The sequence below is a fragment of the Erythrolamprus reginae genome, chromosome 9 (assembly GCF_031021105.1).
Source record: "Erythrolamprus reginae isolate rEryReg1 chromosome 9, rEryReg1.hap1, whole genome shotgun sequence".
Lineage (NCBI taxonomy): Eukaryota > Metazoa > Chordata > Lepidosauria > Squamata > Dipsadidae > Erythrolamprus > Erythrolamprus reginae.
The window spans coordinates 52,875,246-52,900,365 of NC_091958.1; the positions used below are offsets into that span (position 1 = coordinate 52,875,246).

At 43.8% G+C, this 25,120-nt stretch overlaps 1 protein-coding gene across 3 annotated transcripts in view; it reads left to right on the top strand.

The window, feature by feature from the left end:
* The window catches only part of RNF216 (ring finger protein 216), a 75,678-nt gene that overhangs the window by 21,114 nt on the left and 29,444 nt on the right, over positions 1 to 25,120 (top strand). For all 3 annotated transcript variants that reach the window (XM_070761298.1, XM_070761300.1, XM_070761299.1), the window contains exon 13: positions 125 to 203. In XM_070761298.1, the coding sequence (XP_070617399.1) occupies positions 125 to 203 (79 nt within the window). The remainder of the gene's footprint in view (positions 1 to 124; positions 204 to 25,120) is intronic.

A 25,120-nucleotide genomic window follows, 5' to 3' on the forward strand; every position in this document is an offset into this window, starting at 1 on the left:
GAGGTATAACAAGCAGGAAGAGGGAGGTTGTGATCCCGCTATATAGAGTGCTGGTGAGACCCCATTTGGAATAATACTGTGCCCAGTTCTGGAGACCTCACCCCGTTCTCCCTCTGGTTTATAGGTGCCCCTTCTGCAACTTCCCGGCGCTCCTGGACAAGGAGGTCAAGCGGTTCAGCTGTCCCAATCCGTGCTGCCGGAAGGTAGGTCGCGCCCGTTTATGAGAGCAAATCGGCGGCTCGCCTATCAAAATGCAACCGGCAGAAGGTTCCGTTTGCTTTTATCTCACCTTTATCTTGAGACACCGCTAAAGGCTCCAGAAGCAACAGCTCAAAAAAAAATAAAGGGGCTCAATCTCTGACACTAACTCTTAAAGATACAGTAGTACCTCGACTTACGAATTTAATTGGTGCGGGAAGGAGGCTCGTAAGTCAAAAAGCTCGTATGACGAAACATTGTTTCCCATAGGAATCAATGGAAAAGCAATTAATGCGTGCAAGCCCAAAAATAAGGAACCGGCCGCCGCCACCGAAGGAGGCTTGAGCCTCCCGATCCTCCCCGCCCCTTTGCCATGCATGTCATCCTGCATGCAGGATGCCATGCAGTCAGGAAGGTCATCCTGCTCCCCCCCCCCAGCCGAAAACACAAAGGCTGCGGAGGGAGGGAGGGAAGCAGAGCGGGGCGGCAGGCGAGGCGACCACTTTTTTGACCACTCTCCCATACTCCTTTTGGAATCTGGCGTCTCCTTGAATCACTCACATTTAAACCAAGTACAGTGCTACCTCTACCTAAGAACGCCTCTACTTACGAACTTTTCTAGATAAGACCCGGGTGTTCAAGAGTTTTTTGCCTCTTCTCAAGAACCATTTTCCACTTACAAATCCGAACCTCCGAAACTGTAACTGGAAAAGGCAGGGAGAAGCCTCCATGGGGCCTCTCTAGGAATCTCCTGGGAGGAAACAGGGCCAGAAAAGGCCGAGAGAAGCCTCCATGGGGCCTCTCTAGGAATCTCCTGGGAGGAAACAGGGCTGGAAAAGGCAGGGAGAAGCCTCCGTGGGGCCTCTCTAGGAATCTCCTGGGAGGAAACAGGGCTGGAAAAGGCAGGGAGAAGCCTCCGTGGGGCCTCTCTAGGAATCTCCTGGGAGGAAACAGGGCCGGAAAGGGCAGAGGAAGCCTCCATGGGGCCTCTCTAGGAATCTCCTGGGAGGAAACTGGGCCGGAAAGGGCAGGGAGAAGCCTCCGTGGGGCCTCTCTAGGAATCTCCTGGGAGGAAACAGGGCTGGAAAAGGCAGGGAGAAGCCTCCGTGGGGCCTCTCTAGGAATCTCCTGGGAGGAAACAGGGCCGGAAAAGGCAGGGAGAAGCCTCCGTGGGGCCTCTCTAGGAACCACCTGGGAGGAAACAGGGCTGGAAAAGGCAGGGAGAAGCCTCCGTGGGGCCTCTCTAGGAATCTCCTGGGAGGAAACAGGGCTGGAAAGGGCAGGGAGAAGCCTCCGTGGGGCCTCTCTAGGAATCTCCTGGGAGGAAACAGGGCTGGAAAAGGCAGGGAGAAGCCTCCATGGAGCCTCTCTACGAACCTCCTGGGAGGAAACAGGGCCTCCGCCCTCCCTGTGGTTTCCCCAATCGCACGCATTATTTGCTTTTACATTGATTCCTATGGGAAAAATTGCTTCTTCTTACAAACTTTTCTACTTAAGAACCTGGTCACGGAACGAATTAAGTTCGTAAGTAGAGGTACCACTGTATAGTGGTTTTACCTTTGACCGTCATTAACTTGCTTTGCAGAAACTCAGCCTGAGATTATATTCCGCTTCAGCTGTCAGTCAATGTGTTAGCCATGTGTTGCTGGCCAGCCCAGGAATGGGGTTATTTTTAGCTCTGGAAAAGGATCTGCTCAATGAAAGCTTTTTTTAAACAATTTATTTTAATGGAACCGTCTCATTGACTCAATAGTGTGTAACTGCACGCAAAGTCCACTTAGAGCTAAAATCCGCTAGATGGCACCATTGCTTAATCCACAGTGGGCATAAATTGTAGTCACCCTCCTTTTTTCCAAAAAGGAAATACAGTTTTCCCTCGATTTTTGCGGGTTCGAACTTCGCGAATAGCCTATACCACGGTTTTTCAAAAAATATTAATTAAAAAATACTTTGTGGTTTTTTTCCTATACCACGGTTTTTCCCACCCAATGATGTCATTTGTCATCGCTAAACTAATAATTTTTTTGCAAATAAATAAAAAATAATAAGTATTGTTAATAAATAATTATGTTTATAAATATCAGGATCACTAAGGGTCTTATTCAACGGTGAGTACCAGTAATAATGATGAGTAAATGGTTGTTAAGGGAGTGGGAAAGGGTAATTTAGGGGTTTTAAGTGTTAAGGGAAGGCTTGTGATACTGTCCATAGCCAAAAATGGTGTATTTACTTCCGCATCTCTACTTCGCGGAAATTCGACTCTCGTGGGCGGTCTCGGAACGCATCCCCCGCGGAAATCGAAGGAACACTGTAAAAGCCTTTTGTTCAGTTATCTGTATAACTTCACCCTTTCTCCAAGGAGTTCTTCTGTCGAAATGCAAAGAAAAGTTTTATCAAAAAATAATAATAATGGTGTATTGAACTGGCTTCAGGATTTGAACCCACTTCTCTCTTGATTTGAGTCTAGGGCCATGATGGCGAACCTGTGGCACACATACCACAAGTGACACGCGTAGCCATATTGCTGCGCACGCGAGCTCAGGTTCAACTGGAACGTGGCAAATGGGCCATTTTCTGCCTCCAGGGGGCTTCCGGGAGGGGGGGGAGGCCATTTCTGTCCTCCCCAGTCTCCTAGAAAGACTCTGAAGCCTGGGGAAGAGCAAAAAAAGCAGAACTTCCAGTTCCAACCAGAAGTTCGCAAATGGAATGTTTCTGGTCTCGGGAGGACCTCTGGAGAAAGGAGGCCATTTTCATCCTCCCAAGGCTCCTAGAAAGGCCGTTGGGTAGAGGGAAAAAAAACAGGTCTTCCAGTTCAACTGGAACTTGGTAAATGGGCCATTTTCTGCCTCACCAAGCTCCTAGAAAGGCTTCGAAGCTAGGAGAGGGCAAAAAAAACGGAACTTCTGGCCTCTGGAGGACTTCTGAGCGGGTGGGGAAGGCCATTTCCGCCCTCCCTAGGCTCCTAAAAAGACTCCAAAGCCTGGGGAGAGCAAAAAAACAAACAAACAAACCCGGAACTTCCTGTTCAACCAGAAATTTGTGAGCCGCCGAGTCTGCGGAGAGGGGCGCCATACAAGTCTAATAAATATTATTATTATTATTATTATTATTATTATTATTATTATTATTATTATTAATTAGATTTGTATGCCACCCCTCTCCGCAGACTCCGAGCGGCTTACAACAACAAAACAATACAAATCCAATAGTTAAAACAGTTTTAAAAACCCTTAATATAAAAACAGTCATACATTTCATACAAACCATACATAAAGCGAAACGGTCCAGGGGAATCAATTTCCCCATGCCTGACAACAAAGGTGGGTTTTAAGGAGTTTGCGAAAGGCAAGGAGGGTGGGGGCAATCTTAATCTCCGGGGGGAGTTGATTCCAGAGAGTCGGGGCCGCCACAGAGAAGGCTCTTTCCCTGGGTCCCGCCAGACGACATTGTTTCGTCGACGGGACCCGGAGAAGGCTGACTCTGTGGGAACTAACCGGTCACTGGGATTATTATTATTATTAGTAGTAGTGGTAGTAGTAGTAGAAGTAGTAGTATTAAATTGGCAAACGGAATGTTTCTGGCCTTCGGAGGACCTCAGTGGTGTGGTAGGGAAGGCCATTTCCGCCCTCCCCAGGCTCCTAGTAAGGGTTTGAAACCTGGGAAGAGCAAAAATGGGCATGCCATTGCGTGTGTGGAGCAGGGGGGGGCACACACACATGTGTGACAGGCACAGGAAATTATGGGTGTAGGTATGCACCTCCCCTCCCTTCTGGTACGTGAACCAACAAAGTTTCGCCATCAGTAGTCTAGGGCAGTGTTTCCCAACCTTGGCAACTTGAAGATATCTGGACTTCAACTCCCAGAATTCCCCAGCCAGCATTCGGATGCTGGCTGGGGAATTCTGGGAGTTGAAGTCCAGATATCATCAAGTTGCCAAGGTTGGGAAACACTGGTCCAGGGCAAAAAAATAAATAAAAATCAAGCTATTTTATTACAGCTTTTGATGGCAGCCTAAAACCACTGAAGAGACTGAGTGGTGCAGGAAGACAGCATTGCATTGAACCGATAAATGTTTCGCTTTTGAAACGCCCCAAAGCCTTTAAAAGGGGTTTCTAATTTCAATCTCTTTTTGAGTGCTTTGCAAGCCGGGATCGAAATAATTCTGCATCGGATCCAACGTAAATCATAGTTTAGCACCCATTCCTCATTCTAAGTGACCCATGGCTTGTTTTTGGCGTCGAACAAACTGCGGGTAGCTCAAACAAGGACTTCCAAGAGAAAACCAGGGCTTAGTTTATGACTCTGAACGGCTCCAGCTGCATTTTATTCTAACCAGTGTTCCCAATTTGGATGTAATTAAAGTTCCTAGTAGTTACAGCAAGAAAGCAGATGTTTTCAACCAGAGAGCCACATCTTAGACAAGAAAGGAAAAGGGGGGGGGCAACTTTGTGCGTTGAATCTCATATATATATATATTTTACTCTCTTTCCAATTTTGGGTTATTAAAAAAAAAAGTCCAATAAGACTGATTTTTTTCTGAGCAGATATGTAGAGCCTACCCTATTCTTTGTTAATCAATCTTGATTTCTTTTTATTATTATTATTTCAACAATATAACACAGCAAACAAAATCACTATGCTGGATTTTGTATTTCATCACCAGTCGGGCGCTTCCCAAGCCCCTAGGACTGTGTGATGTAGCGGCAAATTATGTTTGGCGATCCCAGTAAAGCGGCCTTTTGCAATTGACAGATAGAGATTTTGTCAATTTCAATGGTTTTCAAATGTCCACTGAGATCCTATGGCCCTGCACCCAGCATGCCAAGTACCCCTGGGACCACTTTCACGGGCTTATGCCAGAGTCGTTGCAGCTCGATTTTTAGATCTTCGTATTTCACTAATTTCTCTAGCTGCTTCTCCTCAATTCTGCTGTCCCCTGGGATTGCGATGTCGATGATCCATACTTTCTTTTTCTCCACAATCATGATATGGTCTGTTATCTTTCAAAATTCAGTCAGTCAGAAGTCCCACAGTAGTTTTGCTTGCTCGTTTTCAACCACTTTTTCGGGCTTATGATTCCACCAGTTCTTTGCCACTGGTAAATGGTAGTTCCGGCACAAGTTCCAGTGGATCATCTGTGCCACAGCATCATGTCTATGCTTGTAGTCAGTCTGTGCGATCTTTTTGCAGCAGCTGAGTATGTGATCGATTATTTCATCTGTTTCTTTACAGAGTGCACTTTGGTTATTATTACAGTATTATTATTATTATTATTATTATTATTATTATTATTATTATTATTATTATTATTATGTCAGTACAACACAGCAAACGAGATCACTATGCTGGATTTCGTATTTCATCACCAGTCGGACGCTTCCCAAGCACCTAGGACTGCGTGATGTAGTGGCAAATTATGTTTGCCGATCCCAGTCAAGCGGCCTTTTGCAATTGACAGATGGAGATTTTGTCAATTCCGATGGTTTTCAAATGTCCGCTGAGATCCTTTGGCACTGCGCCCAGCGTGCCAAGTACCACTGGGGCCACTTTCACTGGCTTATTTTTATTTCACTGGCTTATTATTATTATTATTATTATTATTATTATTATTATTATCATTATCATCATCATCATCATCATATCATTATTATTAATTTATTTATTTATTTTTCACCAAACCTACACAAAAGCGGATCAAGCGCTAACCGCACACCCCTCAAGACATGTCAGCCATCGCTAGTCTCTGCATTGACCCCTTAGCTCCATTAAATGTGACAGCCATGTCAAGGGTGTGTGTTGTTGTCTCTCTCAACAACAGCTGTAAACTTGCCGACAAGGGAAATTTCGCTGCAGTTTCCTGTATGGGCCGAAAAAGTCATTTCTGTTTTGCAGTCTCAGCACAAGTCACTGCAGCGTTTCCCACTGAGCTGGGAAGGACCAGAAGGTGAAGGATACGGTTGCCATGGTGATCATTCATCTATGAAAGAGGGTAGTTAGCCCATCTTTTTGTGAAGCTGGGTAGAAGCTAAGGATACAGACTGTTTAACTATTGATTTAGAATTAGAATAGAATAGAGAATAGAATAGAATCCCAGCTGCACGAATCCCAGCGACCAGTTAGGTCCCACAGAGTGGGTCTTCTCTGGGTCCCGTCAACTAAACAATGCCGCTTGGCGGGACCCAGAGGAAGAGCCTTCTCTGTGGCGGCCCCGGCCCTCTGGAACCAACTCCCCCCAGAGATTAGAATTGCCCCCACCCTCCTCGCCTTTCGTAAGCTACTTAAAACCCACCTCTGCCGCCAGCCATGGGGGAATTGAGATACCCTTTCCCCCTAAGCCTTTACAATTGTATGCATGGTATGTCTGTATGTATGTTTGGGTTTTTTATTATAATGGGTTTTAATTGTTTTTAGTATTGGATTATTGTTATACGCTGTCTTATTATTGCTGTTAGCCGCCCCGAGTCTCCGGAGAGGGGCGGCATACAAATCCAATAGATAGATAGATAGATAGATAGATAGATAGATAGATAGATAGATAGATAGATAGATAGATAGATAGATAGATAGATAGATAGATAGATAGATAGATAGATAGATAGTCAGTCTCCGGAGAGGGGCGGCATACAAATCCAATGAATGAATGAATGAATGAATGAATGAATGAATGAATGAATGAATGAATGAATGAATAGAATAGAATAGAATAGAATAGAATAGAATAACAGCCGAGTTGGAAGGGACCTTGGAGGTCTCCTAGTCTTTTCCTTCGGAGAATTAGAATTCTTTATTGGCCAAGTGTGATTGGACACCCAAGGAATTTGTCTTTGGTGCAGATGCTCTCAGTGTACATTAAAGAAAGCATACATTTGTCGAGAATCATGAGGTCCAACACTTTATGATTGTCCCAGGGGCCAAATAAGCAATCAGGAAACAATCAATATTAATAAAAATCTTAGGATACAAGCAACAAGTTACAGTCATACAGTCCTAAGTGGGAGGAAAAGGGTGATAGGAATGATGAGGAAAAAAACTAGTAGTAACAGTACTGCAGACTTTAGTAAAAAGTCCGACAGTGTCGAGGGAATTATTTTTTAGCAGAGTGATGGCGTTTGGGAAAAATCCGTTCTTGTGTCTAGTTGCCTTGGTGTGCAGTGCTCTGCAGCGACATTTTGAGGGTAGGAGTTGAAACAGTTTGTGTCCAGGATGCGAGGGATCAGTAAATATTTTCACAGCCCCCTTTTTGACTCATGCAGTATACCAGTCCTCAATGGAAGGCAGGTTGGCAGCCGTTGTTCTTTTCTTGTCTTGATTTTGCAAAGCTCTGCCTCTTAAACACACACACATACACACCCTTTTCTCCTCCCCCCCCCCCTCTACTTGCTGATGTGGAATTCCCCTTCCGAAGAGGAGAACACGCTCCATTGAGCCTTTGCCAAAGCCGCAGGGGAAAAAGGAAGTTTTCTCCCTGCCTGGGCTCTTCTCTGCTGCTCTCCTCCCCCAGATGGGCCAGGCATTTTTCTACCTTAAAAGGACAGCATATATATTTTTCTCCCCCTAAACCAAAGAGGAAACAAAAGAAGAAAAAGAGGCAGAAGTTGTGTTTTTTCGTGTGTGTGTGTTTCCTGACCAGGCTTAAGGCTGGTGTTTCCGCCGAGTTAGGTGGCTTGCCGTCCACGTGAAATCGGCAAGGATAAATAAATCCTAATTTTCCTGCAAATAGACCCTGTATATTGTCAGGCAGGCAAGCCGTGTTCGGGTTGGCCAAATCTGGCTCCGATTCGACAAGACGGCCGGCTTCGAAAGACGCCAGCTTCCTTGGCAGGAGGTGAACACGTGGGAGATATAGTCCAAGAAACGCCTCCTGCCTCCCTGGTAGTTAGAATAAATGAATTCACTGGGAACATTTTGCCTCTGGAAGTCTTTGAGGAGTGATACCTCTACCCACAAACGCCTCTGCTTACGAGCGTTTCTAGATAACTCTCTGCACCCATCCCTCCTTTTCTTTCCTTCTTTCTTTCTTTCTTTCTTTCTTTCTGTCTGTCTGTCTGTCTTTTCTCTCTCTCTCTCCTTCCTTTCTCTTTCTTCCTTCCTTCCTTCCTCTTTTTCTCTCTCTTTCTCCTTTCCTTTTTCTTTCTTTCTCTGTCTCTCTTTCCTTCCTTTTTCTTTCTTTCTTTCTTTCTTTCTTTCTTTCTCTCCCTCCCTCCTTCTCTCTTTCTTTCTTTCTTTCTGTCCGTCTGTCTTTTTTCTCTCTCTCCTTCCTTTTTCTTTCTCTCTTCCTTCCTGCCTCTTTTTCTCTCTCCTTCTTTCCTTTTTCTTTCTCTCTCTCCTTCCTTCCTCTTTCTTTCTTTCTTTCTTTCTTTCTCTTCCATCCTTTCTCCCTCCTTCCCTCTTTCTTTCTTTCTTTCTTTCTCTTTCTTTCTCTTTTTCTTTCTTTTGTTCTGTCTTTCTTTCTATCTTTATTTCTTTCATTCTTTCTTTCTATCTTTCTTTCTTTCTCTCCCGTCCTTCCTCCCTCCTTCCCTCTTTCTTTCTTTCTTTCTTTCTTTCTCTTTCTTTCGCTTTTTCTTTCTTTCATTCTGTCTTTCTTTATTTCTCTTTCTTTCTCTTTTTCTTTCTTTCATTCTGTCTTTCTTTCTATCTTTCTTACATTCTGTCTTTCTTTCATTCTTTCTTGCGTGCATGCATGAATACAAACATACATACATACATAATATTCTTTCCCTCTCTCCAAACTTTAGCATTATTAGTGGTGGCTGGCGCTATCCCATACCTTCCAAAAACAGGATTTTTTTTAATTTAAAAAAACCGGAATTAAAAATAGATCAGGCAGATTTAGGAAGTGAAACTTTTGCAAGGGTGTGTGTGTATCTGTGTGTGTGTAGTTCCTGCCTTCTTCTTCCTTCCATATATAGCCATCCAGCAAGAAGATGATTCGGCTCTGGTGCCGATCAAGTTGGGAAATATATCCATAAGAGGCAAGCCCAGTTCGCTGTCTGTCTTTCCAGCTGAGCGGGTGTTTTTTCCCCCTTTTCCAGGGCTGGGTTCAAGCAGGAAGCTGTGGTTGACCTTCCGTGACTTCTTAAATGCACAAAAGGCCTGAGTTTGGACAGCGGCTGAGCTTCTTTGGGTGGGGAAGGGCTCATGTCCAGATAGGGTGAAATCTTGGCTTGGTGGTCTTTTCATTTCTGGGCAAAAGGTTAGAGGGTCAGTGACCTAGAGATGCTGTTATTTGGGGGGGGGGGGTTGTTTGTAGGCCAATCAAAGTTGAATGCTGCTTTGGGGGCTTCTCCCCCACCGTCCTCCCCCTCCCTCCCCCCACCGCCCTGGGAATGTCTCAGCCACTGATTTGGGGAGACCATATACAGTGATACCTTGTCTTACAAACTTAATTGGTTCCGGGACGAGGTTCTTAAGGTGAAAAGTTTGTAAGACGAAACAATGTTTCCCATAGGAATCAATGAAAAAGTGATTAATGCGTGCAAGGCCCAAATTCACCCCTTTTGCCAGCCGAAGCGCCCGTTTTTGCACTGCTGGGATTCCCCTGAGGCTCCCCTCCATGGGAAACCCCACCTCCGGACTTCTGCGTTTTTGCAATGCTGCAGGGGAATCCCAGCAGGGAGATTCCGTTGCCAGAGAAGTGCCCATTTTTGCGCTGCTGGATTCCCCTGCTGGGATTCCCCTGCAGCATCACAAAAACACGGAAGTCCGGAGGTGGGGTTTCCCATGGAGGGGAGCCTCAGGGGAATCCCAGCAGTGCAAAAACAGGTGCTTTGCTGGCAACGGAAGTCCAGAGGTGGGGCATCCCAGCGGCAGCCGGGGGTTTGTAAGGTGAAAATAGTTTGTAAGAAGAGGCAAAAAAATCTTAAACCCCGGGTTTGTATCTTGAAAAGTTTGTATGACGAGGCGTTTGTAAGATGAGGTATCCCTGTATTATAAACCGGTCTTTCTCAATCTTGGCTGCTTTAAGATGACTGGACTTCAACTCCCAGAATCCCCCATTTCAGCATGGATGCCACCTGGGTGACTTTGAGCCAGTCACTAGGACAGTGTTTCCCAACTTTGGCAACTTGAAGATATTTGGACTTCAACTCCCAGAAGTGCTGGGGACTTCTGGGAGTTGAAGTCCAGATGTCTGCAAGTTGCCAAGGTTGGGAAACACTGCACTAGGAGATGTGTGAGTTATTTATTTTTATTCTTATTTATTAGACTTGTATGCCGCTCTTCTCCGAGGACTCGGGTTTGGCTCACAAAATACAATAACAATATGTATACAAATCTAATAGTTAAAAACTCTAAGCTAAAATCCCATGTCCTCTCTTAGGCCTGAAAGTCAGCTGGGTAACTTTGGGTCAATGACCAGGAGATGGTGAGTTTTAGTATTAAAAGGATGAAAGACATCTGGGTGACTTTGGGACAATCATATTTGTCCCCACTTTCTCACCTGTGTGATAGAGAAAAGGATTTTTCTCTATCCACCTTTTCTATCTCATGCATGATTTTATACACTTCGATCAAGTCACCTCTTCAACGCCGTCTTTCAAGGCTGAACATAAGAAGAGCCCTGCTGAATCGGGCCAAAGCCCATTAAATCCAGCATTCTGTGGCCCACAGTGGCCCACCAATTGTCCATGGGGATCTTGAGCAGAAAGGGAAAGCAAGACCCTCCCTTTCCCTTGACCCCCAACAAACGGTACCCAAGGGAACCCTGCCTGCCTCAATCAACATAGAGGCGGCACTTGGACATCGGTTTCAATCACCACCGATACACTTGGCATCCATGAATCTGTCTCATCCTGCCTTGAAGCTCTCCAGGCTGTCAGCTGTCACAACCTCTTCTGAAAGGGAGTTCCATCAATCAAGGACCCGCTGGGTGAAGAAATATTTCCCTTGATCTGTCCTCACTTTCTCACCTATGAGTTTTAGGGAGGGCCCCCTCGTCATAGCATTGTGTGATAGAGAAAAGAATTTATTCCAATTTTTCTCTGTCCACCTTTTCTATCCCATGCCTGATTTTATACCCTTCGATCAAGTCACCCCTTCAACACCGTCTTTCAAGGCTGAAGAGACCAAGGCGTTGCAACCTGGTATCATAAGGGAGGGGCTCCATTTCCTTGACCATCCTTGTTGCCCTTTTTTGCACCTTTTCCAGTTCCATTATAACATTAAAATTTTCCAGTTCCGTTACAAAACCAGTTAGCTCTGGTTGGTCCCAGCACAGGGAATCATAAGAGCATAAGAAGAGCCCTGCTGAATCGGGCCAAAGCCCATCGAGTCCAGTATTCTGTGTCCCACAGTGGCCCCACAATTGTCCATGGGGATCTTGAGCAGAAAGAGAAGGCAAGACCCTCCCTTTCCCTTGACCCCCAACAAATGGGACCCAAGGGAACCCTGCCTGCCTCAACCAACATAGAGGCGGCACATGTAACCACCGATACACTTGGTATCCATGAATCTGTCTCATCCTGCCTTGAAGGTCTCCAGGCTGATAGCTGTCACGACCTCTTCTGGGAGTGAATCCCATCAACCAAGGACCCTCTGTATGTATGGTATGTTTGTACGTATGTTGGTTTTATACATTAGGGGGTTTTAAGTTAGTTTTTAGTATTGGATTTTTACTGTATATTGTTTATGACTGTTGTTAGCCGCCCCGAGTTTTCGGAGAGGGGCGGCATATAAATCCAATAAATGAAATAAAAATGAATGAAATGAAGAAATACTTCTCTTGATTTGTCCTCACTTTCTCACCTGTGAGCTGTAGGGAGGTGCCCCTTGTCCTAGCATTGTGTGGTAGAGAAAAGGAGGAACTTCAGCCACCATCAGCTCCCTGACAGCTAACGGGGTTGTCAATCTGCCTCCAGAGTTACTCCCGGATAGCAGGGTCTATTTGTGGGCATTGTCCAGCTGCATTCTGACCTTCCACAGCCAGAAGGGTCAAGGCCGAAGTTGAGGGCCCCAGTCATTTCTTGCAAGGGATCTTGGACAGCCCTTTGTCACTTGTTTCCAAATTTGGTCACAGAATAAGTCCCAGCTGTTCTTGCTTAACCTCATTTCTTCAGAGGGGGAAGGAAAGAGACTTTATTTCTCTTAACATTGTGGAGAAAGAAGGAGGAAGTGATAGCTGGGGAGGACTTGAAATCCCATGACGCTTCCTTTGCACTTAAAGAGTTTTAACTCTTTAAGTGGGGTGTGTGTGTGCGTGTGTGTGTGAGAGAGAGAGAGAGAGTCTCCTTTGTAACTAAGAAGATCCACCAGTGGGAGAGATAATAATAATAATAATAATTATAATAATAATAATAATAATAATAATAATAATAGGAGGAGGAGGAAGAAGAGGAGAAAGAAGAAGAGGAAGAGGAAGAAGAAAAGGAGGAAGAAGAAGATGAGAGAGGAGGAGGGAGAAGAGGAGGAAGAGGAAGAAGAGGAGAAGGAAGGAGAGGAGGAGGAGGAAGAAGAGGAAGAAGAAGAGGAGAGGGAAGAGGAGGAAGAGGAAGAAGAAGAGGAGAGGGAAGAGGAGGAGGAGGAGGAAGAATAAAATGATCTCCTAAAAACCCCTCTCCCTTCTAGCACTGATGATATTAGCTAGTTGGTTCGTGAAAAGTCTGCAAGAAAACACCGAAGCTCAGAGACCACCAAGTCTCCATCATGTCAACCAAAAGATATAAACATCCTCCTTTGAAGAGGACAGAGTTGGTTGGTTGGTTGGTTGGTTGGTTGGGGGGAAAAATTGGTGTTACCAAGGACTTTGAGCTTGAAGATGCAAGTAGATCCGTTGGTCCTGCACCGATTGTAAGGCAACATTTGGGTATCTTTCAGAAACAACCCCAGCTGACGTGGCCCCTATTACAACCCTGATTGTGGCGCTCAGCAGCTGCTTACGGTTATAACTAAGACTGGATTAATAAGTTCACATAAGTTACATGCCCCACGGAGCCATAAATCACAGCTAACAAGCCGCAGTCGTTAAAATTACAGAACTCTTAAGCTGAACCCAGCTGGGCGGTTTGATGCTGTGGACCCCAAGCAATATATCTACAGGGTCCTCTGGTTATCATTTCCTGCGCGGGGGGTCCCTTCACCAATTAAAAATCTGGATGTTTGATCTTTAAAAAAAACCCCTCTTGTGGTCTGAGATGGAGGCCTGTCTGTTGCTGGTCCCTGTTTCCGCAAATTCTTTTGGGTTCACATCTGGAACAGATGGCTACGGAGAAGAGCCTTCTCACGGAAGCTATGTTGGAGGACGCCATTGTTCCTGCAGGACCTCAAGGGAGCTCTCGCCCATCTTTAGCAGGTCTTCTTAAATATTGGTGTTGCTTGATGGATCGAGAGGCTTTGGCGCAATTTGTTTACTACCGGTTCAGTGGGTGTGGCTTGGTGTACGTGGCAGGGGGAAGGATACTTCTAAATGCCCATTCCTTCCCCACTCCAGGGAAAGGATACTGCAAAATCCCAGCGTCTGGTCAGGTCCCACGGAGTCGGCCTTCTCCAGGTCCTGTCAACTAGACAATGTCGCTTGGCGGGACCTAGGGGAAGAGCCTTCTCTGTGGGGGGCCCGGTCCTCTGGAACCAGCTCCTCCTGGAGATTCGCACTGCCCCAGACTCTGTGGGACCTGATCGGTCGCTGGGATACATGCGTCAGAAGGCGGTCCCGGAGGTATTCTGGCCCGATGCCATGTAGGGCTTTATAGATCATAACCAACACTTTGAATTGCATCCGGAAACCGATTGGTAGCCAATTGCAGTCTGCGGAGTGTTGGAGAGATATGTACATGTCTGTCCAATCCCATGGCAGTGTACGCGGTTGCGTTCTGCACAATTTGCAGTTTCCAAACACTCTTCAAAGGTAGCTCCATGTAGAGAGCATTGCAGTAATTGAGCCTCAAGGTGATGAGGGCAGGAGCAACTCCCTGTCTAAATAGGGCCGCATCGAACCAGAATACCTTCGGGACCGCCTTCTGCCGCACGAATCCCAGCGACCGATTAGGTCCCACAGAGTTGGCCTTCTCCGGGTCCCGTTGACAAAACAATGCTGTCTGGCAGGACCCAGGGGAAGAGCCTTCTCTGTGGCGGCCCCAGCCCTCTGGAATTAACTCCCCTCAGTGATCAGGACCGCCCCCACCCTCCTTGCCTTTCGCAAACTCCTAAAAACCCACCTTTGCCGCCAAGCAAGGGGAAATTGATTCCCCTTGGCCGCTCTGTTTTATGTATAGTTTGTTTGGGTGGCATGACCTTTAAAGCCCTTCATGGCATCGGACCAGAATATCTCCGAGACCGCCTTCTGCTGCACGAATCCCAGCAACCGGCTAGGTCCCACAGAGTGGGCCTTCTCCGGGTCCCATCAACTAAACAATGTCGGTTGGCGGGCCCCAGGGGAAGAGCCTTCTCTGTGGCGGCCCCAACTCTCTGGAACCAGCTCCCCCCAGAGATTAAAACTGCCCCTACCCTCCTTGCCTTTCGTAAACTCCTTAAAACCCACCTTTGTCGTCAGGCATGGGGGAACTGAGATATCTCCCCTGGGCCTATACAATTTATGTATGGTATGCTTGTATGCATGTCTGCTTAATAATGGGTTTTTAAAAAATATTTTAAATTGTAAATTATTAGATTTGTCATGAACTGTTTTTTTGTGTTGTGAGCCGCCCCGAGTCTACGGAAAGGGGCAGCATACAAATCTAATTAATAATAATAATAATAATAATAATAATAATAATAATAATAACGAATGTTTTTAATCAAGGGCTTTTTAAACTGTTCTGCTTTTTTTAATCATTGGATTTGTATTTTGCGTTTCTGTTGTGAGCCGCCCCGAGTCCTCGGAGAGGGGCGGCATACAAATCAAATGAATGAATGAATGAATGAATGAATGAATGAATGAACGAACTGGTGCACCAGGCGAACCTGGGCAAACGCCCCCCTCGCCACAGCCGAAAGATGGTGTTCTAAAGTCAGCTGTGGATCGAGGAGGACGCCCAAGTTGCGGACCCTATCCGAGGGGGTCAGTATTGGGGATGCCCAGGCACCAAAGGTAGATGGAGAACAGGAGAAAAGTGGGCAAAACCTAGATTTGGTTCAAACCTCAGTAACCATGTTCCGTTTTGCGCCTTACACAAGTTCCCCTTCGTCACATGCAAAAAATGAAAAGTTGGGTAATTTTTGAAGAGGAGTCAGGAGGCTGCGTGCAAATCCTGTCTTCTCAGACGTTGTAACTGTTTTTCCTGCAGGGATGAAAGTAGGAAGGGAGGGGGATTAGAACTGTTTCCTTTCCAAATGTAGTTTTTTTGAGTTTCAGGAGACACATGGCCCGCTGGAGGCAAAACTGCATTTTTTAGCTGTTTGCAGTGGTTGTAAAGGCCAGGGATGGCCAGCAGGAGGTTCCAAAACCCTAGATTTTGAAAACTTGTGTTACCGATTCTTGCCAAACCAACCTGGAGCATCATCATCATTATCATTATCATTATTATTATTAGCATTAGCATTAGTATCATTAGTATCATTATTATCATTATTATCATTATTATTATTATTATTATTATTATTATTATTATTATTATGTCAATACAACACAGCAAATGAGATCACTGCTGGATTTCGTATTTCATCACCAGTTGGGCGCTTCCCAAGCACCTAGGACTGCGTGATGTAGCGGCGAATTATGTCTGCCGATCCCAGTAAAGCGGCCTTTTGCAATTGACAGGTGGAGATTTTGTCAATTCCGATGGTTTTCAAATGTCCGCTGAGATCCTTTGGCACTGCGCCCAGCGTACCAAGTACCACTGGGACCACTTTCACGGCTTATGCCAGAGTCGTTGCAGCTCGATTATTAGATCTTCGTATTTCACTAATTTCTCTAGCTGCTTCTCCTCAATTCTGCTGTCTCCTGGAATTGCGATGTCGATGATCCATACTTTTTTTTTCTCCACAATCACAATGTCTGGTGTGTTATGCTTCAGAATTCGGTCAGTCTGAAGTCGGAAGTCCCACAGTAGTTTTGCTTGCTCATTTTCAACCACTTTTTCGGGCTTATGATCCCAACCGATCTTTGCCACTGGTAAATGGTAGTTCCGGCACAAGTTCCAGTATTATTATTATTATTATTATTATTATTATTATTATTATTGACAACAACAACAACAACAGAGTTGGCAGGGGTCTTGGAGGTCTTCCAGTCCAACCCCCTGCTTAGCCAAGAAACCCTACACCACTTCAGACAGATAGTTATCCAATATCTACTTTAAAACTTCCAGTGTTGGGGCATTCACAACTTCTGGAGGCAGGCTGTTCCACTGGTTAATTATTCTAACTGTCAGGAAATTTCTCCTTAGTTCTAAGTTGCTTCTCTCCTTGTTTAGTTTCCACCCATTGCTTCTTGTTCTACCCTCAGGTGCTTTGGAGAATAGCTTGACTCCTTCTTTGGGGCAACCCCTGAGATATTGGAAGGCTGCTATTATGTCTCCCCTGGTCCTTCTTTTCATTAAAACAGCCATGCCCAGTTCCTGCAACTGTTATTTATATGTTTTAGCCTCCTATACCTGTGCGTTTTGTTCTTCTTTCATCTTTCTTTAAAAGCAGTACAGGTATAATTGAGTTATTTCAGATACACTCGTCCACAGAAATTGAGATGCTCTTTCCCCCTAGGCCTTTACAATTTTATGCATGGTATGTCTGTATGTATGTTTGGTTTTTTATATTAATGGGTTTTTAATCATTTTTAATATTGGATTATTATTGTACAATGTTTTATTATTGCTGTTAGCCGCCCCGAGTTTCCGGAGAGGGGGCGGCATACAAATCAAATCAATCAACCAACCAACCAATCAATCAATCAATCAATCCTCCACTAACTCACTTTAGTGATTGTTCGAAGTTACAACCGACCTGCTCAAAAGTTACTTACAACCCCTTTGAGCGGATGGTTTAGCATCGGGTTGGGATTCACCCATTGGCCTTTTATGGAAAGATGACCAGGAAAATAATTTCAAAACTCTACTGAGGTCTCAAAGTTAATATCTTAGAGAAAGATGCGGTTGTAATTTTTGGGATGGATAAGAGCAGTTGCAAAGCATCTCAAAAATGCAAGTAAAAAAATATAGATTACCTTTACACAATCTGAAGTTAGTTGGGGGAAAGATCAAAAGCAACTTGAGAAAATATTATTTCACTGAAAGAGTAGTAGATCCTTGGAACAAACTTCCAGCAGACGTGGTTGGTAGATCCACAGTAACTGAATTTAAACATGCCTGGGATAAACATATATCCATTGTAAGATAAAATACAGGAAATAGCATAAGGGCAGACTAGATGGACCATGAGGTCTTTTTCTGCCGTCAGTCTTCTATGTTTGGTGGGAAGGTAGCATTCCATGCGCCATTGGCGTTTAATCATGCTGGCCAAATGACCACAGAGATGTATTCGGATAGCGCTGGCTCTTTGGCTTTGTTTCAGATGAAACACCGCCCCCTCGAGTTGGGAACAACTAGCGTTTATGTGCAAGCGAACCCTTTTCTTTTCTACAGTATATACGGCTGAGTTCACACCTTGCTCGAAGCCATACACGATGGCCCGTCAATCATTTTGGCATCTATCATCTCTCCCTACCTCCCTTAAGGAAAAATAATTATTGTTGGTCTCATGTGAATTCAGCCGTGATGATTGACGGACCATGATGTAGGGCTTCAAGCATAGTGGGTGAACTCATCCAGTTAGTTTTTTTTATTCAGGGCGCCATGCTACAGCCGTTGCTTTGAGTCACACGTAAATTAAACGAATGTTACAAAGGCCCTGAAGGCGGAACAGGAAGCAATGGATGGAAATTAATCAAGGGAGATTGTGATCCCGCTGTGTAGAGCGCTGGCAAGACCACATTTGGAATACTGTGTCCAATTAATAATAATAATAATAGTAATAGTAATAATAAAAATAATTAATAATAGTAATAGTAATAATAAAAATAATTAATAATAGTAATAGTAATAATAAAAATAATTATTATTAATAATAATAATAATAATAATAATAATAATTTATTAGATTTGTATGTTGCCCCTCTCCGAGGACTCGGAGCGGCTCACAACAGGACAATACACGATATACAAATCCAATAGCTTAAAATAAACAGTTTAAAGCCCTGTAAAAAATAATCATACAACTGAAACAAACCATACATACATTATAGTAGATAAGGGGTATATTAGTTTCCCCATGCCTGGCGACATAGGTGAGTTTTCAAGAGTTTACGAAAGGCAAGGAGGATGGGGGCAGTCCTGATCTCCGGGGGGGAGTTGATTCCAGAGGGCTGGGGCCGCCACAGAGAAGGCTCTTCCCCTGGGTCCCACCAGATGACATTGTTTAGTCGACGGGACCCGGAGAAGGCCAATTCTGTGGGACCTAATCGGTCGCTGGGATTTGTGCGGCAGAAGACGGTCCCAGAGATAATCTGGTCCGATGCCATGAAGGGCTTTGTAGGTCATAACCAACACTTTGAATTGTGACCGGAAACTGATCGGCAGCCAGTGCAGGCCGCGGAGTGTTGACGAGACATGGGCGTATCTGGGAAAGCCCATGATTGCTCTCGCGGCCGCATTCTGCACCATCTGAAGTTTCCGAACACTTTTCAAAGGTAGCCCCATTTATTTATTTATTTATTCATTAGATTTGTATGCCGCTCCTCTCCGTAGACTCGGGGCGGCTCACAGCAATAATAAACAATATATAACAAATCTAATAATTTAAAAGAAACACTAAAAGCCCCATTATTAAAAGCAAACATACACACAAGCATACCATACATAAACTGTATAGGCCCGAGGGAGATGTTTCAATCCCCGCCTGCCTGACAGCAAAGGTGGGTTTTAAGGAGTTTACGAAAGGCGAGGAGGGTGGGGGCAGTTCTAATCTCTGGGGGGAGCTGGTTCCAGAGGGTCGGGGCCGCCACGGAGAAGGCTCTTCCCCTGGGTCCCGCCAAACGGCATTGTTTAGTCGACGGGACCCGGAGAAGGCCCACTCTGTGGGACCTAATCGGTCGTTGGGATTCGTGTGGCAGAAGGCGGTCCCGGAGATATTCTGGTCCGATGCCACGAAGGGCTTTATAGGTCATAACCAAACCCATGTAGAGAGTGTTGCAGTAGTTCAATTCTGGAGACCTCGCCTACAAAAAGAGATTGATCAAATTGAACGGGTCCAAAGACGGGCTACAGAAATGGTGGAAGGTCTGTGTTCATTGTAAATACTGTACATTTTATGGAAGAAAAAAGAAAAGAGTAAATTTTAGGGAAGGAGAACTTGAAAGAGAATAATTTTTTTTAAAAAGACTTCAAAAAAGTGAGGATGAATGTAGCTTCCTTGTTTTTGTCCTTCAGGAGCAAACGCTTAGTAAACTCCCCTCCAACATCTGGCTGTGTTTTCAGAAGACACAGCTGGGTCAGACGGGACAGAATTAAACTCAGCCCCGTTCTTCAAGGTCACTTTTCAAATCAGTCATATCCACAATGGGCAATTATTCTCCGGGGTATTTTGTTGCTGTTGTTGTTTTTAACCTTCCTCTTGGGCAGGTGTTGTTGTCAACAACTGAGATTTCAGGGCTGAGAAGCCAACCTCTGAAAAAGTTTGGAACTTCTCCTGCGAAATGTTTTCTGATTCTGCCTCGACCTGTATTTTATCTTAGGACGGATATAGGTTTATCCCAGGCATGTTTAAATTCAGTCCCTGTGGATTGACCAACCACGTCTGCTGGGAGTTTGTCCCAAGCATCTACTACTCTTTTGGTAAAGTAACATTTTCTCACGCTGCTTCTGATCTTTCCCCCAACTAACTTCAGATTGTGTCCCCTTGTTCTTGTGTTCACTTTCCTATTAAAAACACTTCCCTCCTGAACCTTATTTAACCCTTTTTAACATATTTCAATGTTTCGATCCTGTCCCTCCTTTCCCTTCTGTCCTCCAGACTATACAGCTTGCCTCCAGAAGTTGTGAATACCCCAACACTGGAGATTTGAAAGAAGATGTTGGATAACCATTTGCCTGAAGTAGTTGTTATTCCACGGATTGATTGTTCTGACTGTCAGGAAATTTCTCCTTAGTTCTAAGTTGCTTCTCTCCTTGTTTAGTTTCCACCCATTGCTTCTTGTTCTACCCTCAGGTGCTTTGGACAATAGGTTGACTCCCTCTTCTTTGTGGCAACCCTTGAGATATTGGAAGGCTGCTATCATGTCTTCCCTGGTCCTTCTTTTCATTAAACTAGCCATGTCCAGTTCCTGCAACCGTTCTTCATATGTTTGAGCCTCCAGTCCCTTAATCATCTTTGTTGCTCTTTCAAGATAGAGCAAGGTTTCAAGATAGCCTTTATCTTGGGCTTTGGGTGCTGGCATTTGTCCTCCTGCTCCAGTGACCTTCATTAGTTCAGACTGATTCATAGTAAATTGCATGTATTTAAGGAGGGTTTTAATTCTCCAAGGCTCTTTTGTGTCCTTGATCTTAGGAGTCTACTTCTTGGTAACTTTAAAACTTTTAAAAGTTCCCCAGTCCTCTTTTAAAGTGGCCAAGATTTCAACAAGACCGATTGGAATCCATAAACATTGCTTGTGATTGTTTAATTTAAAAGCAGTCAGGTTGTAGGGAAAACAAGTAGAATGCTTGGCTGCAGAGCTAGAGGTATCGCAAGCAGGAAGAGGGAGATTGTGATCCCGCTATATAGAGCGCTGGTGGGACCCCATTTGGAATAATACTGTGTCCAGTTCTGGAGACCTCACCTACAAAAATATATTGACAAAATTGAACGGGTCCAAAGACGGGCTACAAGAATGGTGGAAGGTCTTAAGCATAAAACGTATCAGGAAAGACTTCATGAACTCAATCTGTCTAGTCTGGAGGACAGAAGGGAAAGGGGGGACACGATCAAAACATTTAAATATGTTAAAGGGTTAAATAAGGTTCAGGAGGGAAGTGTTTTTAGTAGGAAAGTGGGACACAATCTGAACTTAGTTGGGGGGAAAATCAGAAGCAACGTGAGAAAATATTGTTTTACTGAAAGAGGAGTAGATGCTTGGAACAAACTTCCAGCAGACGTGGTTGGTCAATCCACTGAATTTAAACACGCCTGGGATAAACCTATATCCATCCTAAGATAAAATACAGGAAATAGTATAAGGGCAGACTATGTTTCTAATTTTATAGTCTGTTGAATGTGCTTTATGGCTAGGCTATAGGATAGAGGGGGGGGTTGGGGGCTGGTTTTTTCTTTTTTCTTTTGTGACATTCAAATGAGATGTTTCATGCTGTCTCTTAAGTTGCAGGTTTGGCTTGTGTCAAATTCTAGGATATTTTATGGACATCTTTAAAAACAACAAAAAAAAACCCTCTGTTATTTAACATCGCAACCGTGTCTTAATATGCAATCCACAGTGGTGTTAGCTCAGGTTTCACATCCGTTGTGGTTCGCCGGCTTGAACTGAGCGCAGCTTTCTATCTCCTTTCCCTCTGTGTACGTTGAGGATAACATTACCATACACTCTGATCTTTTGTGATGAAAGATAATAAATGCAAAGACTTATTCCCAGAAAACTTCCTTCTTTCCTTCCTTCCTTCCTTCCTTCCTTCCTTCCTTCCTTCCTTCCTTCCTTTTGTTGTTGTTGTTGTTGTTCTTCTTCTTCTTCTTCTCCTCCTCCTTCTCCTTCTCCTTCTTCTTGGAACAAACTTCCAGCAGACGTGGTTGGTAAATCCACAGTCACTGAATTTAAACATGCCTGGGATAAACATATATCCATTGTAAGATAAAATACAGGAAATAGTTTAAGGGCAGACTAGATGGACCATGAGGTCTTTTTCTGCCGTCAGTCTTCTATGTTTCTATGTTTCTTCTCCTCCTTCTCCTTCTCCTTCCCCTCTTCCTCTCCTCCTCCTCCTTCTTCTCCTTCTTCTTCTCCTTCTCCTTTTCTTCTCCTTCTTCCTGCTTCTCCTTCCCCTCTTCCTCCACCTTCCTCTTCCTCTCCTCCTCCTTCTCCTTTCCTCCTTCTCCTTCCGCTTCTCCTTCCCCTCTTCCTCCACCTTCCTCTTCCTCCCCTCCTCCTCCTCTTCTTCTTCCTTCTTCCTCCTCCTCCTCCTCCTCTTGCACAACCCCTCTTGTGAGACCGTAAATATCTCCATTGCACAACCCACACTTCTGCAACAGAGTCATAACCGAGAGCCCTGCAAATAAACATGGACATTCACCCTGGGTGTTGAAACCTTCCTGTCTTGTTTGTTTTGTGGCATCGCTTCGTTCCCACCCGAGAGAAAACAAAAATAAAACATAGTTTAAAAGATCTGCACCAATCCTGGTGTGGTTTAGTTTTTCCTTTGGGACATTTTTAATCCGATTAAGTGATTTTCTTGGTGGGAAATGTGGAGCACAGGCAAATCTATTGGAGGGTTTTTGAGAGAAGAGAAATGGGGAGTACAGAATACAGAATAACAGAGTTGGAAGGGACCTTGGAGGTCTTCTAGTCCAACCCCCTGCTCGATCTGGAGACCCTATAACATTTCAGACAAGTAGCTGTCCAGTCTCTGCTTAAAAACCTCCAGTGTTGGATCAGCCACAACTTCTGGTGGCAAGTTGTCCCGCGGGTTAACTGCTCTCACTGCCAGGAAATTTCTCCTTAATTTCAGGTTACTTCTTTCCCTGATTAGTTTCCACCCGTTGCTTCTTGTCCTGCTTTATGATGCTTTGGAGAAAATAGCTCGACTCCCTCTTCTTTGTGTCAGCCCCCCAAATATTAGAAGACTGCTATCATGTCACCCCTAGTCCTTCTTTTCATTAGCTGGATGGATGGGTGGGAAGGTAGGTAGGTGGATGGATAGATAGATGGATGATAGATGGATGATGGATGGAAGATAGATTGATAGATTGAGAGATTGATAGATTGATTGATAGATTGATAGATTGATAGATAGATTAGATAGATTAGATAGATAGATAGATAGATAGATAGATAGATAGATAGATAGATAGATAGATGATAAAGATAGATGATAGATAGATAGATAGATAGATGATATAGATAGATAGATAGATAGATGATAGATAGATAGATAGATAGATAGATGATAAAGATAGATAGATAGATAGATAGATAGATGATAAAGATAGATGATAGATGTTGTAGGTAGGTAGGTAGGTAGGTAGATAGATAGATAGATAGATAGATAGATAGATGATAAAGATAGATTGATAGATAGATTAGATAGATAGATAGATAGATAGATGATAAAGATAGATAGATAGATAGATAGATAGATGATAAAGATAGATAGATAGATAGATAGATAGATAGATGATAAAGATAGATGATAGATAGATAGATAGATAGATAGATTGATAGATTGATAGATTGATAGACAGATTAGATAGATAGATAGATAGATAGATAGATAGATAGATAGATAGATAGATAGATGATAGATGTTGTAGGTAGGTAGGTAGGTAGGTAGGTAGGTAGGTAGATAGATAGATAGATAGATAGATAGATAGATAGATAGATAGATATATAGATAGATAGATAGATAGATAGATAGATAGATGAGGGATGGATGGACGGATGGATGGACGGATGGATGGACGGACAGACGTGGAGAGAGGGATAGATGATGGATAGATAGATAAAGGGGTGTATAGATGGATGGATAGATTGGTAGGTAGAAGGAAGGATGGATGAATAGATATATAGATATAGAGGATTAATACATATATAGAGAGAGATGACAGACAGACAGACAGAGGCTTTGGGTTCCATGCACAGCCTCATCTCTTTCCCTTGCACAGAGCTTCATAAATATCTTTGATGCCTTGCAAGGAGCGCTGTGGCTAATCCTCCTGGATCGTTTGCTGATGGAAACCATTCCAGCCTCAACAGCTTCGCCACTCATGTCAACATTGATCCTTTCCCAGAGCCGTTCAAGTTGGCCTGGCAACCTTCCTCCTCCGCTCCGCAGCTGTTGACAACCTGTTTCATCCTTTCATCCCCTTGACAGGCAGACTGAGCCTGGTCTTGGGTGGGATCGGATCCAGCCTCCCGCCTGGGCTTCCTCTGAGCCACAAGGGGGCAATATTAGCTGCTGGATGAATCCACCCGTTTGGAGGGCTCTTTTCCGTGGCTCAGTGGCTAAGACGCTGGGCTTGTGGGTCGAAAGGTCGGCAGTTTGGCGGTTCGAACCCCTGGCGCCCTATGACGGAGTCAGCTCCCCGTTAATGTCAGAAATAAATCAGAGTCCGAGGCTTGGCCTTCCTCAAAAAATAGAATAGAATACAATAGAATAGGGAAAATAGAATAGAATATACGGAGAGGGGCGGCATACAAATCCAATAAATTATTATTATTATTATTATTATTATTATTATTATTATTATTAATTAATTATATATATAGAATAGGGAAAATAGAATAGAATGGGGAAAGTAGAGTAGAATAGAATAGAATAGAATATACAGTATATAGAATAGGGAAATAGAATGGAATAGAATAGAATATATATAGAATAGGGAAAATAGAATAGAATGGAGAAAATAGAATAGAATAGAATATACAGCATATAGAATAGGGAAAATAAAATAGAATAGAATAGAATATATATAGAATAGGGAAAATAGAATAGAATGGGGAAAGTAGAGTAGAATAGAATAGAATAGAATATACAGTATATAGAATAGGAAAAATAGAATAGAATAGAATATATATAGAATAGGGAAAATAGAATAGAATGGGGAAAGTAGAGTAGAATAGAATAGAATATACAGTATATAGAATAGGGAAAATAGAATAGAATAGAATATATATAGAATAGGGAAAATAGAACAGAATGGAGAAAATAGAATAGAATAGAATAGTATTCTTTATTGGCCAAGTGTGATTAGATACACAAGGAATTTGTCTTGGTGCAGATGCTCTCAGTGGACATAA